The following is an 18,193-nucleotide window of genomic DNA, read 5'->3' as shown; positions in this document are numbered from 1 at the left end:
GAGGCCGGTCGCGCACGGCCTTTTCGTGGAAGGTTTTTAATCTGTCAGCTCCGTTCTTCAAAGGGCCTTATCGCCGGAGACGGAAATCCGTGAGGTAAGGTGAAGTGTGACATTTTTAGGGTCGACCTTTTCTAACCCCACCCCTCCTTGTGGGAAGGCAGCATCGCTGTAGATGCTGGTTGTCCGAGGGAAACACCTTACTGCTGTCACACCTCTCTACAGTCAGCAGTACGACTTCGCCCTCAGACCTTGAGTTGCTGCTTTTAGTCTTACCGTTCACCAATCGACCTGCCCGGCATGGTAGAACCTACAGGAACATATGTTCCAGCCAATATAGCTCGGTTGGGTCATCACGATAGGCAAGCCCGACCACCGCGTCAAGGTAGCAGCTTCGATCGGGACCAATGCCAACTATCATGAAACTTGTCTCCAGAGACACCGGTAGATCGCTTTCAACAAAATAACATCAGCGGTGAACATAATAGTAAGCGACTAGATTTCTAAGAAGTTTAGAATCTTTATTTCTTAGTACAAACGCTTTCTATGTCAAATATGTTAATGAAGTTATTATCACATGATTTAACATCACATGTATATGTTAATAAGATGATTTCCGTATTGCGTAATGTTTCGTGAAATTACAAAACAGGAATTGAGAAGTAATTATTTAATCAATTATTCAAAAGTCCATATAGTGTATATTCGTTTTTAACATAACTTATAGAATACTAACTTTATCCTAATAATTAATATGTATGTAACCGTTAAATTGTAAAATGGTTCATGGAATAAGTTCATTAAGTCCGTTGTAAAGAATTTTCGCAAACAAATATATCCTATGATAAATTGCTCGATAGAGTTAAGTGAACACAAAAAGCATTTACAGTATTTGTAAACTAAACATTTTAGTCCTATAAGAGGGTAATGATAGTTTAAATAGTTTAGTAGTAATGGCTTTCACTTCAAGACTGGTTAATGTGGCTTCTTATCTGTTGTGGAAAGAAACGAATATCAACTTTCTTATTTATGAAATCTAATCAATCAACGTAAAAACTATGTTTAAGACTTTCTCTCATCTACCTTGAATCATTATGAAGATTTGCAAGTCAGGTAGATGCTTTTTGGTTATGTTATGTTGTCTGTGGTAAAAGGCTTAACTAATGGGCTTTCATGAAGGAAAGAACAAATAAAACAATAAAACTGATAAAAGTAATGTATCACAAGCAACACTATCAGAATAAACTAACATAACATTTGTCGAATAAGTGAGAAATTAACTTCCACGTGAATTAGATACGAATGATGTTGTCCAGAACGACAATAAAAGCTCTGTAATCAAATTATCTAGTTCAAAGAGCATAATACCATTGGAAAAACACCCAAATGTTTCATAAAAAAATAATTACAATTGAAGAAACAGAAATTTTATAAGGAACTGATTAGTCTAAGATATGTTTCATAAGAGATTGGTGTTATGTGAAGAATTATTTAGAATTAAAGAGTATTTTGAATTGTAGTACTGGAAAGTGATATGTACTTCCGACACATGAACATTCAATCATATCGTTTTGTACACTACAATTAGGTCAATGATCACGAACTCACTGATCTACATTTTTAAACTAAATTGATGTGTATGAATAGTGAACCATTCAAGTCTGATCATATAGTAAAGAGATAACATACTCTTCAATAGATCCAAAAGTCAACAATCTAAAGTCACAATGAATTAAGTATTTACAATGTTCGGTAGTCTTGAACCAAAAAGAGATACTTAACAAATGTTTCTTGCTATCAACATTTCTCTAAATGAAATCATTATTTTGAAACTTACGAAGTTTTAACGTAAACTGGTGAGTCATTTACCATTCAGATACACTTATTGTAATTTTTTCTAAGATTGATTGAACAGGAAGTTTTATATGTAAAAATACAACAAAAAATAGATACCATTAATTTAAAATGTATGTCAATCTATATTCAATTTATGTAACTCACTTTCTTTTGTATAAAATCCATTAATTTTGTACTTTCATTTTCTGGTTCCGTTTCACGATATCGAGTCACTTGTTCTTCTAAATAACGATACATGTAATGATTCACCTATGAAAATGAAACGTTATATCAGAATAATAATACTTCTAATATATTAATAGAAATATTTTCATTATTCAACAGTATACATTAAACTGTTAATAAATTTAATATCTTCTTGAGTAAATATTTAATCAAGGACCTGTAAAGTTGATATACATTTTAGAAAGCAGTCTAATTAAACTAAATAGTTTCATTGTTTAGGTTTATTTTTCACTTCAAATCAAAATTACGAATTTTATAGACTGAAACACAATTTGATAACTTCCCTAGCTACGAATAGACGGTTGAATAAACTCAATGAGTTATCACACTGAATATATTTACATGTTGAAAGTAGTGAAATAAGACTATTATTATTATCATTAAACGAATTCAAGATACATTTATATATTTTAATAAGTAATATTAAGAAATATGTTTAAATGCACAAATGTTACTATTGTTCAGTTGTTTAAATAATAATAATTATTATTAGTAGAATTATATATATATATAACCAGAGAGGGGTTTTGTGTTCAGCGTAGTAATTTAATAGTTGAATTCATGAGTCAATTGAAGCTAGACCACTATGGAAAACCTGGAAGCACTGGATGGCTGTTTCGTCCTATTGTGAGACTCCTCAAAAGTGCGCATCTACGATCCCGCCTCGCGAGATTCAAACCCAGAACCTATCGGTCTCACACGCGAACGCTTAAACTCTAAACCACTGAGCCGGCATCTAATGGTGTTAATGTCTAACTCCAACCAATCCGCAAAATTGCGCCACCGTCCACCATTGACTTCAGTGAGTTATTATCTCACAACAGACTCGGTTGAACTACACTGCTCACCACTTCTTACTAGAACTCCAGGAAATATCTCTTGGAAACAGTCACTAGTGAACATATGATCATTGTAATCAGCGAGGGGTTTTGTGGAAACTGTAGTAATTTAATAGTTGAATTCAATTGAAAAATCGGCCACATATTTTAGTGGTAAAATTATGCTAGAAAGATGCATGAGATTTAAAGAATAGAAAAATCAAATCGACCACTTTTTAAACTCAACTAAATTTCAAGCCTCATTGAAAGCTAATGTTCTTATCAATTTTAAAACAATAAACCATAACTTTCGTAATAACTCTAGTACATGAAAAAAAGTAGATAAGCACATCATAAGCTCATTTGACTGAATTTAAATTTTGACCAATATGCGGTTACTCAATGACAAATGCTTGGCTTAATTAGTCAGATAAAAAAACGACAACTCAAAAGCGCCAAAAAACATACTTCCGATTCTCTATTTTCATGTAGCGAAGATAACTCTATTTGCATACTAATTATTTTAATTTTATGTGTGAATATATTGTAACTTATATGTACAATTTACTACATGATCTTCATGATTCTCTATACTTGTAACTAATGTATATATCTTTATCTTTATAAGTTGATGATACACCAGAAAAATTTCAAACACCTTACTGTATGCTAACTTTCTCCATGATCGATTTTGCTGATCGCCTAAAAATATCTTCGACAGTGATGAAATATATTCAAATTTCTTTGATCCATTATAATCTAGGTATTAAGAAACTTTGGTCTAAATATGTTGACATATTTAATTGATTTTTTTACTTTAATAATATATAATTTATCAGTGAGCAGTTGTTATCAAGATTCTGAATACTCTAGATATCTAAAGTAATCAATTGTACAGTTTTTATCATTCAATTAAAACAAAGAAAAGATATTAGTTTTAAACTAATTATTTTATTTTAACAGGTATACATAACCTAATAATTTTACATTAGACCTATACAGATATGATTTAACATATAACTCGAATTTTATGTTAAATGTTCTATTTATAAATTATTTTCACATAGAAATACACTATAGTTTTTCTAATGATAATCTGTTATTTTCATTGTAAAACATGGAATACATAGAAACCAATTGTTCATTCACCACCCCTGTGTCATAGGCATATTTACGTTTTTATTTAAATATTTCACCAACTGTATTAATTCTCGACTTATTTTCATAATTAATAATGCATAAAAATTAGAGGTAAGTCAATAAAAAATTCAAATCTATTATAAACAGTTACAATTTCAGACTTGGATACAGAAAGAAATGCTGGGAGATTTCAAATATATTATATAACTATTCAATCAGTCCTTATATCATGTACATAGTTCTTCAATTGATTTCAATTTATGACAAAAGCTGATTTGAATTTTCTTACTTTTATTCTGAATGAGTGATCAATTCAATTGACTTTCTAATAAAAACTATTAACTTTCTTATTAATCATTATGCGATTTGTATTTGTTTTAATTACTAGATAAAATTTTAAAATAAAACTATTCTTACAACTTGTTAAGTTATACACTTGTTAACTGATACGGTGAGACTATAATTTATGGACGACCTCTGAGCGACACTAGACCGACCTTGAGAGTGCCCACTTAATAACCATGGAACAAATGAGGGTTATAAAGCCGTGTGAGGAATTAGAATTATAGTTTACAGTTGATGATTAAAGTTAGGAATTAGATTTCAGGTTTTCATCACGAGCTGGCATCAGCTACGATGCCGAAACTCTATTTCTCCAAATGGGTGAATGAATTTAGCGCCAAAATCCGAGACCTGTTATCTTATACGTGATTGGTTCGTTCATTAGTTATAGTCTCGCCACTGATACAAATAACTGGCACATCATTTGATTTTTTAAAAAAATATATAATTTCTTCAGTACAGTTAGCTCGTAATGATATTTAAAGCGTTAAATTAAATCAAAAATCGACTCTTACACTGATGATAATAATAATTATATCTATATATATGGTCAACTTTGAAAAGTATTCCTTAAGTCCTAGTTAGAAGCCCCGACCAGTGGAATTCATTCATCCCGGAAGTCAAGCAGGTTTCACTGATGATAATAGACAGTATTCGTGTAAGTTAGAAATGTGAGTTGTCTAATATTAACCCAGTGACCTGAAAACAACAGGCGCCAAAATTACTAGCTCTGGTCCTCGCGAAGTCGTAGGTATACATTGTTGAAAACTTTCATATCAAGACAAAACAACTGTCTAGTACTTCCAAGTTTCGGGTAATTGTCTAGATAAAGTCAGTCTGTGATGTTGGTCACAGTTACTTCTTTGATTAATTTATATTTTTTAGATCTTAAGATGGGAATATTCAGATTAGATCTGCCTGGTTTCTTGAAATACCACCCTTTGAAGTTTTTCTAAATAGAAGGATACTTATGGACCATTGATTACAAGCGAAATGATGGATGCTCACTGTTGGTTGAGTAGTCCCATTTTTAGAACGAAGTGGTCGTCCAGTGCTTCTAGGTTTTCAATGGCGGTCTTACTTAAACTGACTCGTGATTTCAACTTTAAAAATACTACAATCTCCATAAATCCCAATACTGATAGCATACATAAATAATTATATAAAACAAAATAACTTACTTTAGACGACCATGCAACAGCCCATAAACCAGCTGCCATTAACAGAGTGAAGCAAAAGAATACAAATGCAAAGAACTATGAAAATAAATGAAAGAATTAAAAGGAATATCAATACAAAATCTCGTTATTTATTAAAATAAACAAACATGAAAGTGTACTGAAAATTTACATTGTTCAACGTGCATTGGCTAGTTGTTGTTTATCTCTTAATCTAGAGAAGTAGTACACGATGTGAAATTCTCAATTGTTTTTGTCATTGTCAAATCTAATGCACTAGATCCCTCGTAAAAAAATTGTCTTCACAGTCGGTGTCTAAACTCGCGAAAACTTGAATCAAGAAAAATATTGAGAGGCGAAAAATACTACAGAACGTTTACTCCCAAGTTTAGTTTAGTTATGGAAATCATGGGAAGTAGTTGTATGGTTACATGCAACCTTGAAGTTCTGGAAGCCTATATTAAAATTTAATTAGCATTAACAATAATTTAGATATTTAACCAATTGAGTTAGGAAGGATAAAAGTAATTTGCACATTTCCTTGCTTTCGCAAAAATCAACGATAATTACAGGTATGCCTTAAGAGATATTAAATATTTTAATCAACATCTGTAGTTTTAAGTAATATTCTATATATCTAAGTACAGCAATAAATAATAATGACAATCAATTTGACTACGACTCTATTAACCATTGGCTTAATTAAAGTCTCTTGCAACAATTATATATTTATCACTACCAATATATATAATAAGTACTGGAATACAAACTGTACATCAATTGAATGCTTGCTTAATTCGATTACCCCTAGCGGCATAAACATGAATATCATCATAAACCCTTCATACAAATTGTTCAGGATAAGCACGACTGGCTAGAACATTGGGATGATAGAAAATTAAGGACCTATTATTTACTTTAAGTTGATTAACTTCAGTGATATTTGCCAACTCTTGAATTCAATAAATGGTATTTCTTTAAGGGGGTTAGTTTTTAAACCCAATTGTTATAGATAATTTAAAAATAATATTAGCTATTTATGTTTTGATCGTAGGATGGGGAAATTTTCTGAAGATAAGGTGATACTTTAGTTGGAAGTTTCTTATTCATTTCACTGGGAAAATTAACGAGAAGTTGATGATAAAATTTAGTCCATGGAAATGTATAATTTTGTTCTAGTCAATCTGGCAATAAAACTAGTCATATGGTTTTCAAAATAGATATTCATATGGTGTTCGACATTTAGATCATTTATAAAATCAGCGCCAAAACATCATCGTGAGTTGGAGTATTACAATGTGATCAGACTTAACATTCTAAAGGCTTATATAGCTAAACGTTTCAAAAGTGGTCACAACATAGATGAAAACAATAACTCCTATGGTTTTCTAGAAATACAAGTGACAAAAAATTGATTATTATTGAAATAGGTAGTGACTCATCTATTCATCGACCCTGCTCGATAACGCTTAACCTATAGATCACTGAGTCGACATCCAATCATGTTATTGTCTAACTTCAACCAATCCAATGTACTGAGCGATCACCAATAATACATATATATATATATATTCAGTTTCAAAAATTGAATAAAATATTTTGAGCAAACCGTTATTTAACTATTTTAAGAAGTTAAACTTACTAAAAACAGTAAACATTGACTTTCACGAATGGCACCACAACAACCAAAGAAACCCATTATCATAATGAAAAACCCGACAGCAATAAGTAAGTTAGCACCTAGATATTACAATGAAAAACGAAAGGAAAAATGAAGTTTGCCAAAACGTAGAGCAAATATCTGTTTAGATTAATAATGTTCGTGAAAATATAGCAGCCATTGATTTGGTTTCCTTGGAAAATTCCTTAGTCAACGTATCTATATCTTTACTTGTAAAGGAGCCACACTGTTACCAGTTAAAGTGACAGCCACCTAATAATTAAGCATCATCATTCAACTCTTCATTATGGAAAAGAATTTGCAAAAATTCAAGATTTACTCTGATTTGCATTATCTCATAGAATCAAACAGGTTCAATATTGTATGAAACGGTCACTCGATGTCATATTACATCTATCAATGAGTGTGTATTGGGTCTCATTATCGGTCTAAGTGGTCAATTCGTTCTCTCTTAGGTGATCAGAAATAATCAGCACGAAGCTATAAAACATTCGTACTGATCAGTAAAGAATATCTAGGGTCTTGAAGAAATTGATGTGCCTCGTGGGATTCGAACCCATACTGTAACAGGGAATGTGAAACGTAGGTAAAATGGTCCATATAAAATAATCCTTTCTTTCAAATATTTGAATATGAACTTTATAAACAAAAAAGATAACATAATTAACAAATTACTTCCTGAATGTACAGAAATAATTCAAAATATTTCATCTGTTCTATTTCCTAGGTCCTGCGTTATTAGGTTATTTCCACTTTTACACAACATGCAAAGCTAAATGCTTCTTTTTAATTGTAATTTCTCTCTTGAAGCCCGAGAATTTTCATTTTCATCAAAAATGACTTTTCTATCATTATGACTACAGTCAATAAATTTTAATTAACTGTATCCCATCATTACAACTTCAATCTTGTATCCAATAGATGCTTTAAGTGTATTTATGTACAAGCTATGTGGGTTAGTTCTATCTTTGATTATAATCTTAGATGATTATTTGTAATTTGTACACGTTAAGAACTGTAAACAATACATTGTAACTTGGGTTATTTTACCATAAGAATTTGTTTATAACATAATGAAGAAATTACCAAATAAATGTAAACAACACATTAAAACCACAGAAATAGTTTACATTTATGCTATTTTTAAATGTAGAATAAGTATTAACAATTAATAGGGCAGTAGAATTTATTAATTTCCAAGCAACACTGCAGTTACTCACAATTTCAAACAATAATATCAATACATATGAATTCAACTGAAAAAAGACTATCGTCATTGAACCATTGAATCTTGTAAAAATAAAACAAACACTTGTTGGATTATTTACTATCCATCAACGTGACAAGCTATTTGGGTCGTTTTATCGATTCTCTTTTTTTGAACATAATATTTACATGTTAATGACATCTGTGATCCTAAGAGATTGAATAACTTCAAGGAAGAAGTGGGTCACTAAAAGATTTCTTGAATGCAATTTTTCAAATGGTCTAATTTATTAGACAAACAATTCAACAGATCCACAAATTTATAATTAGTCCTTATTGATATAAATAATCAAAATATTTGTTTACTTTTTTTGACACAATTGAAAATGAATCAATCTGTAAGAGCTATACTTCATATGATATCTGAAACTAGTTTATAAACAAAATATGTAATTTAATTTTAAGTACTTAACGATATTGTCATAACCAGTGGAAATTGAAATTCTTTTGTAAACGGAACCTATGTTAAGATCGAAATGTAATCTAATTCAAAGACATTCAGTATCAAATGAAACGTTATTTCTAGAGTAAAAATTTTTTTAATTTAGCTGTTCAGTTGCCTTCTTGAGTTAACAAATGATAAAATCGAAAGCATTTCATCTTGGAATTATGGTATTATAAAATATTGACGTTAATTGATAAGTTAATACACTGATGACCTATAGAATTGATAAGCATTGTGTTACAGACATTTCCAAGATTGATCAAAGTTTACAAATCAATGGGTAATGTATAAAAATATAACTAAATAAATAACGTTTCATTGTATGAATACTTTTCTTGACATCAGTTGAAGATTCATTATAAGGGAATGCATTTACAAATCGCTAATCCATTGCGTAATTATTCCTTCTGTCTTTTGTTAAATATTACTTTGAATTAGAACATTATATGACTTGATCTTTAGTAGTCAGTCTCAGATTTGAATCAGCAATTATCGCGATCAGGTATGACATACAAATGAAATGACATCTAATCTAGGAGAATGGAAAATCTCCCAAGAAGCAAAGATTTCATTTTGTTATTAGGTTTTCCTCATTAGGACGAAAACTATATTTAAAACATCGGAATAACTAATTCAAGTATTGAATTCATTAATTAATTTATGATAATCTGTTTGTGAAAAAATCTTTGAGAACAAGATTTACAGATTTTCACCAATTGCTGTCGACAATCCATTAACATACGAAGCACCAATCACTTAACCTATTGGCTACTTCTAAACTCAATTCAAAGAACATATATACATTGGCTATTATATAATCTGTTATCAAACATAAATGTATCTCAATATTGATGTCTGAAAAACTTAATTATACTTATCAATATATTTATAATTATTTACATAGGAAAATCAATCTGGAAAATAAGTCTTTTGTAAAATCTGATAGCAAAAATGAAATATTGACAGTTTCATATCACTACATTAATGCATAGATTAAATGTCTTCACACAAGACCACAAAACTTCTAGTTTTCACTTTGTTACCTCACCATACATATCTTGAAAGAGTAGATACTGTAAGATTTAAAAAGCCATTGTTTTATTTATCTTACTCTAAATATATATGAGGTGACGTTTAGTTTGCATGATATTTGTCCTTAAATCGTTAATGTCCTAAATTCAGTTGCATACATATCATATTGCAGTATTGGTTAATAGAGCTTTGAAATGTTCGTTTACTAATCAACAAATCATTTTTTGCTGGGTACTAATTGATTTTCCAATTACAAATATGTTAGTGTACTTTATATTAAGGTTATTCTTTACTAACACTGAGGTCACGTGGACAATTTCATCGTCCCCATATGGTTTATAATAATTAATCATCTAAGTGTAAGCCATCCTTATAAAGTGCTGATTTCTTTCGTTTTTGTACTTTAACTAAATGAAATATTAAAATATTAAAAAAACAAGGGTTTGTTCTCATATTCATCATAATAACAACCTTCCCTAAATTCTGATGAGAAAGCGCGACCCGTACAGTTTACAACTATGTCGACAGTCGGTAGTTTGATTACAAGTTTCATTGGATCAGAGTAGTACAGTTTACTGAAGCTGAAAATGTGAACCTTTGGATCCTAGCTCAGTGGCCTGGAAATATCGGGCTAACCGCTAACCTTAGGATTGTAGACTGGATGTAATATGAAATCACGGGTGTCCATCGATGTGAACTTTCAGAAGTGTTATATTTTGTGAGCTGAAGCTGAAGCTTTCTTCATATGTGTATGTAATGTCATCGACACATTTCAAAAAGTAGAAGTATTTACTGATAATGTAGTTTAGAAATACAATGAAAGCTTCATAGTTAGATAGTTCAGCTTATGGGATATATCACCAACTAAATCATTCTACTGAACTGCAAATCTTCAAAAACACCTTAAACCATGGCAACAAAGTTATCTAGAGCTCTCTAGTTAGCAATAGCTCTTCAGCTGATAGTTTCACAGAGAAAATTGCGTGTCATATGACAGTGAGTTATTATAGTTTGATATGTATGCATATTTATATGAAGATGAATGTTTCAATAGTTTCAAAACATGTTATTAACTTTAACTCATTTGTTTTATTTGAGTTTAAGTAGAATACCAATCAATTCTCTAGTGTTCATCATCTAATTGACATATTTCTAAAGTTTCGACTGATCAAAGTCTAAATATACGCTTAACCAAGTATTTATGTCGTTATCATCATCATTATTAAGCACAGCATCTCGGATGACGCATCTAATTCAAATAATTTTATTATGACAGTTCTTTGACGATTGAAAGATGTATATAGAATATCGCCTTTGAAATTCATGAATTTTAGTTAAACAGTACATTGCTAGAGCTATTCAGCACTATTCGGACTAGTGTTCGAAATGTAGTTCAAATACATCCTATTACATATGTCAATGATTTAGAAAAGAGAGAGAATATCACAAAAGTCTAACTATTCATTTACATAGAACAAAAAACCTAGTAATTCATTGTAGATTCAAAAAATTTGCTACCCAGTTACTAATCCCGTATAACTGTTATTCATTAGATCTTCTAAGTGATTTGGAAATCTGACCGAATAAAACAAAGTACTCTGAATAGAATAATTTCTCAAATAGCTCTAACTCAAACCCTGACAACTGGAAATAAAAGTTAGAAATAAAATGGGAACTGATACTAAAGAAATATATGAGTATTGTAAAACATTTCAAGATACTCTTTAGAAATAACCAATAAGGATGTGGGCTTTCAGATAGTCAGTCAGCCAGTCAGCTACAACGTAGGACCAGGCACATATATGCATCGGTCCAAGTTTCCATACCTCATTAACACAACAAGATGGACACCCGATTCATAAAAGTAGTTGATTCAGAGGCGGTAATATATAAAAGAAAGATTGCAATAAGGATATAGTATAGGAAGAAAGAATTAGTTCGTAGAAAGAAAGATAACGAAATAATCTATACAAAAGTAGTTTTAAAATTTCAAAATATCGATCTGAAGAAACTTTTTTAAACCGAACCTGGTCTAATTTTTCTGAAAAAATGTCATTTCCCAACAGAAAAAAGAAAGAACATATCTGTGAATTACTGGATATTATCCAATAAAAACTTATTTGTTATTAAATTCTACCAGAATTATGTTCGTTGGATTGTTTGTGTCCTGCTGATGAAATATATATTTCAATGCATTCACATAAAACTATTTAGCTGAATACGAATTATTTGAAATGTGAAGTGAAAAACACTTTTTTTTAAAAAAAGCACTGTTAATATAATGTAAATTATGTTACCTGCATGAACAGCTGGTATATGTGCATCTAAAATTCCAAAGCTACCATTTACACGAGCCACAATACCAACAATAAATGTGATTAAACCAAGAACCTGTAATTTAATTGAAACAAGAAACAAAATTAAGTATTTTAATCTTGTGAATAGTTGCCGATACATATTCGGGAAGTAGTTTTCACCATGGACTACCAACAAATAGAAAACGATTAAAAATAAGAGATAACCAGCTAGCTAAAACAAAATATCTTTGTTTAAAAGAACGTTGGTATAGAACTTAACAAAAGGTGAACTTTGATTCATATTTGTTTCCTGGTTATTCAAGTAACGAGACTCGCACATCGTTCTTTCACTATTGAAATCACAAACTGATCTTAACTTGACCACCATTGAAAACCTGGAAGCGCTAGACGGTCGTTTCATCTTACTACGAGAGTCAACACTGCAGATCCACTGCCCCACAAGAGAGAATTGAACCTAGGACCTTCGAATTTGTGTGCGAACGCTTAACCTGTAGACCATTGAACCGGGATCAAATGGTGTTAATGTCTTACTTCAATAAGTTCATTAATCATCAATTAGTGATTTTAATTGTGAAAATTCTGCAATCTCCACAAATCCTCTATACTTATACATCATTTCAATAGTTGAGATCATGAGTCAATTGAAGCTAGACCACCATGGAAAACCTGGAAGCACTGGACGGCCGTTTCATCCTATTGTGGGACTCCTCAGCAGTGTGCATCCACGATGCCGCCTCACGAGGTTCGAACTTCTAGCTTCAAGTGACTCATGATCTCAACTATTGAAATTACTATAAAATCCACAAAAACCCCTTCTGATATTATACATCATTTGTCGAAAACTATAATTAAACTACGTCTAATTAAGCAAATTTTAGTTCAGCTTACTGGAAAATATGTGTACTACTCAATGAAATGAGTAGCTTAACATTAGCCGCATAAATCAATAAGAATATATTGTTGAAAAGACAATTTTTCTCACTGATTAAAAAGATCATCAGTATTTTTAATGGAATTGTTCAATTAAGTCATTCAAAATGTTTAGATAGCTGCTAAGTTAATTTGTTTGTTTGAAGAATATCTGTTAATACTTGTCAAAGATGGTTATATTGAAGTTCAACCAAAGATAAAAATAAAATTTGACATAGAATTTAATCTGTAAATCATTTATGTATTATAGCATAATTTAGAAATTTTGTTGGATTTTCACGGTCATTTAGTAGGAATAAATACAATTCCATTTACTGATACAGGCCTATCTGAGAATATTAGTGATTATTTCTATTTAAAAAGATAGAATGACACCTATATTTAAATAACTTCCAACTACTTAGTAGACATTCATAATTGATATAAATCATTTTAAACGCTAATCGCTTGTTAGACGTACATCTTTATTTTTTTTAAATTAGGCTCCAGAGATTAAAACAATCAATTTATTGTTTTTATTACCTACTTATTATAGGTAGTTACAGAAAGTAAATAAAAGACTTTACTACTTGTTTTATAAATGTGTTTCGCACTGAGAAACAAAAATCGAAATCTCGTGAAAATTAAAATTGGAAATTTCACAATTTAAGATAGAAGAGAATTTATTTGACGTTAGATAATGTTTGTTTATTAAGCATTCTACATTAAGTGATAAAATAGTATTAGATACTGACTTTTTATACTTAATCTCATTATTCCTTGATTAATTTAACGTGACTATAAAAAGGAAATTGCTCTTCAACATGATGTCCTATTTCTAATCACATATCTAATATATTTTAAATAATTTCTGAGATTTGACTTAGTATTTCCATGGATATGTGCATGACATAAAAACGTGTTGTCCTTCAGTAGTCCTTAAAGCTGAACAAACTGTTAATTGGTGATTAACATGATAATTAATATGAGTTTAACTGTTGACAGGATTATGAACAGTTTTAATAGAGTATTTAGTGTAGATCATCTAAACCGTACGAGATTACAAAAACACCAAAGGTCCATTAATGTGGTGTTATTTTCCTAGCTATTAAGTATAAGTACCTCGTGTGGGAATCGAAATAGATTGTTTTTTCACAACAAAAATTTTTAAACTAGAAAACCTTTTAAAATTGTCTTTCTCTTTGAATCTTAATTTAGGCAGTCAATATAAATATTCTTTCAGTGGATTATCATAAATAAACCAGAAAATTTCATTTACTTTTCAAGTCAAATGTACGCCCGTTTGTGGCTTACGATCAATAATCACTGAAGTGTGATACACTTCAGTAGTTCTGCCAGATGTATTATTTTCGAACGATCAGTTAACCCTAAAATTAAATACCCATCGTTTACTATGTTAAACATATCTATCTGGAAATATTTTATAATTTATGATCTGATGACTCAACAATAAGGAACTTTTTGAGGAACATAAAGCTACGCTTGAAGCATTACTAAATTTGGGTTATTAATAAAAGGATTTTGTAATTTTTGGATTTATCGTGAAAGGATAACAGGTTATCGGAGGAATAGTTCATAGATAGATATCTATGTGCTTTATTGTCGGACTATTCATCATTAGACAAAGTTTAAAGTGATTTTTCTTCAAGATTGTTTCAACTATTAAAATTACTAAAACCCTCACAAACCCCATTCTGATAATAATCATGTGCTTACTAATGACTAGCTTCAAAATGGATTTCTTGGAGTTCTAGTGAGAAGCCGTGATCAATGGAGTCCAATTCGTGTTGAGTGGAGACAGGTATTTAGCTCAGATAATAGATGAAGGGTTGAGCAAGATAATGGATCGATTGAAGTTTGACATAACACCACTGGATGCCGGATCAGTGGTCTAGAGATTAAGCGTCCACGCGTGAAATCGAAGATCCTGGGTTCGAACCCCGTGTGGGTGCGTACTATTGAGAAGTCCCATACTAGAACGAAACGGTTGTCCAATGCTTCTAGGTTTTTAATAACTATTAAAGAGTTAGTTCCCAAATAAATGTTAGGGTTAAGTCTGATCGACTCTAATCAATGATGGTGCAAATAACGTAATCTATCACTTTACATTTATGTGTTGTTACAGAACTGATCCTTCAGAATAAGGGCATCAAAGCACATAACCCTACATAGTTTAAAATACGATATGATTCAAATCAATGTTTTATTGGAACACATAAACAAAAATACGGTGGGTACCAATCGTTTCATTTGTTGAAACGCTTCCCTATGCATATAACTAAGTTTAAAGCAATCCGAAAAAAGGCATCACTGTAGTTAGCCTCACTTATATTTCATCGGTTCCACTTTTTATATTTGGCTATTAACTTCAACCTTTGTGATTTGTGGTAAAATTATTAATGAAAACTAGAAATGTACGAGATAGTTATATTAAACGAGTTGTGGGAATACACGTTACTCATTTAAAATAAACTAGGTTTTTTCATTGTTTCAAGATGTGTTTAGGTAAGGACTGATATCACTTTAAGAGCTATTGAAGACTAAGGAGCACTATATATATACTTAATTGTTCTTTGGATCTACTCATTAGTGAATAATCACGAACCAATTACGGAATGAAACATAGGAAATCCTAGTTTACCAGGAAGTACTATATCACCAAATTACCAAGTTCGAATCCAGTAGACTGTATTTTTTATTTCATTCAAACTCTGAAATTTTGAGAGCCCGATCTAGTGTTATTCTTGAGTTATCATCTCATTCCGAACCTATGGGAATTATTCAACTACTTTGCTTTGTGATGCACGATGATATATATATATATATATATATATATATATATATATATATATATATATATATATATATATATATATATAGCATATATGTAGCTGGTATTCGTACAAGTAGAACTTTAAAACTTCAAATAATCCAATGTGCACTTTCTCAATGGAACATACCTTCGGACGAACTCTTCACCCCAGTGAAATATATCAATAAATAATCTTTTTAAATACAATGTTTTGAAAATTCTAATATTGATGTATATTGACAACAGAACATGCACAATGTATATAAAATATTATACACTTACCCATGCTATCAAACAAAATACAAACATGGAATATTTGAGGCATTTAAAACACGAAGTAAAGGTTATTTTCGTCATTGTTTCTTTTCGCTTGAATTTTGTTTATGATTTTTAACAAGAAAATGAATGAGTAGATTGTTACTTATTTTCAGTGTTAAATGTCTAGTTTAATAATAATTTATTAGAAACGCATCACAATAAATTTTTGCATATGAATGATATGTGAAATGAAGAGAGATTTATATTCAAAGTTTATAATCCAATTGAAAAATGAACACCAAGTAGTAACGGGAAGTTTTATTTCAACGAGCTAAAATACATTCGTCAAATACAAGTATTTAGTTATGTGTTGTACAATTAATGTTGTAATCTATTGACATATTGCTCCTACATACACCTATAAAGGTGTGTACGGGTGTGTAAATGTAGACCATATGTCCGTGTTTGTTGTCATTAGTATATTTAAGGTATAAGCACAAAGTGTGTGTAGCACAATAGATACTAACATCATAGATAGTCTCCCATTGTGACAAAAATTAAAATTACTACAAGATTTTTTTTTAATGCATAAATTGACCAACCAAACGGACACACACTCAAGACAAGCAAATACAAATACTTTGTAATAGATAAACAAACACAACTGAAAAAAATTATATTGATTCTTTGTCCCTCATTTTCTGACTGGAGAGATTTAAAACATTTCATCTATGTACTGCTAAAATATCCATTTTAACTTGATTGGTTCAATTAAATTCAAATGGAGGATTATTTGATCTATTTTCCAGTATAAAATCTATAGCTCTATTGCATCAGAAACAATTGCGACAATAAACAACATACGAAGCTACATTCATCAGTCGAATTTTAAAAAACGTCACAATCACTTTCGTTTTCCTATGATTCAATTTCCTTGTTGTAAGACAGACATGCATAAATCTTTCAAAATAATTGTTGCCTACACACTTACTGATCATAGGAAAATTTTGTCATCTAGTTGTTACGTTAACATTTAGCCAATATGTCTGTGCCTAATCAATAACTTGTAGGGAAAATAAATAATTATGGTCAGAATGGGGGGTTGTGGAGATTGTAGCAATTTTAATGGTTGAATTCAGGAGTCAATCTATGCTAGACCACCACTGAAAACCTGGAAGCACTGGACAATCGTCTCGTTCTAGTATGGACTCCTCAGCAGTATGCATCCACAATTCCTTACACAGGATTCGAACCCAGGATCTTTGGTCTTACATGCGAACGCTTAACATCTAGACTACTGATCTGGCATATATTGGTGTTAATGTAAAATTTCAATCGATTCATAATCTTGCTCAACCCTTCATCCATTGTCTAAAATGGATAACTGTCTTGCACCCAACTGTGAAAATACTACAATCGCCACAAATACGCATACTGATAACAATCATGTGCACACCAAAGACTAGCTTCATGATGTAACCCCAGCTCAGTGGTTCAGAGGTTAGACATTCATATGCGAGACCAGATGTCCTGGGTTCTAGTGTAGTGTATGGAATAGTTGATGCGCACTGCTGAGGAGTCCAATACTAGGACGAAATGACCATCCAATGCTTTCATGTCTCTATAAATTCCATCACAAACAAATATCAGTGGGGAAACCATAAAAAAACAGGTCAGTAGGTGGTGGAAACGAACTAACGGCACTGAAATATACGCAATGATGTTTTAGAGGATGGATAATCCAAAATACTAGTGGAAAGCTAAGAACTGTTAAGTTAGTCATGTCAGGAATATAACTTAATGTAATGAATGAGACTAATGTTGCGTAACCAACTTACTAGAATTTAAAACTATCAACCACCAAACTAAATCTCAGTAGTTGCATGAGGTATCA

The 18,193-nt window shown here is 30.9% G+C and overlaps 1 protein-coding gene across 2 annotated transcripts in view; it reads right to left on the bottom strand.

Annotated features, from left to right (window-relative positions):
* The window catches only part of CD9_1 (cd9 antigen), a 48,064-nt gene extending 30,886 nt beyond the window's left edge, over positions 1-17,178 (bottom strand). For both annotated transcript variants that reach the window (XM_051216009.1, XM_035729829.2), the window contains exons 1-5: positions 16,324-17,178; positions 12,279-12,372; positions 7,200-7,297; positions 5,561-5,635; positions 1,999-2,103 (exon numbers count right to left, since the gene is read on the bottom strand). In XM_051216009.1, coding sequence (XP_051066556.1) covers positions 1,999-2,103; positions 5,561-5,635; positions 7,200-7,297; positions 12,279-12,372; positions 16,324-16,398 — 447 coding nt within the window. In that variant the 5' untranslated portion in view covers positions 16,399-17,178. The remainder of the gene's footprint in view (positions 1-1,998; positions 2,104-5,560; positions 5,636-7,199; positions 7,298-12,278; positions 12,373-16,323) is intronic.
* Positions 17,179-18,193: the final 1,015 nt, after the last annotated feature.

This window comes from Schistosoma haematobium, chromosome 4 (genome assembly GCF_000699445.3).
Source record: "Schistosoma haematobium chromosome 4, whole genome shotgun sequence".
NCBI lineage: Eukaryota > Metazoa > Platyhelminthes > Trematoda > Strigeidida > Schistosomatidae > Schistosoma > Schistosoma haematobium.
The sequence above is the reverse complement of the archived record's forward strand: the minus strand, read 5'-3'. Positions and strand labels throughout refer to the sequence as shown.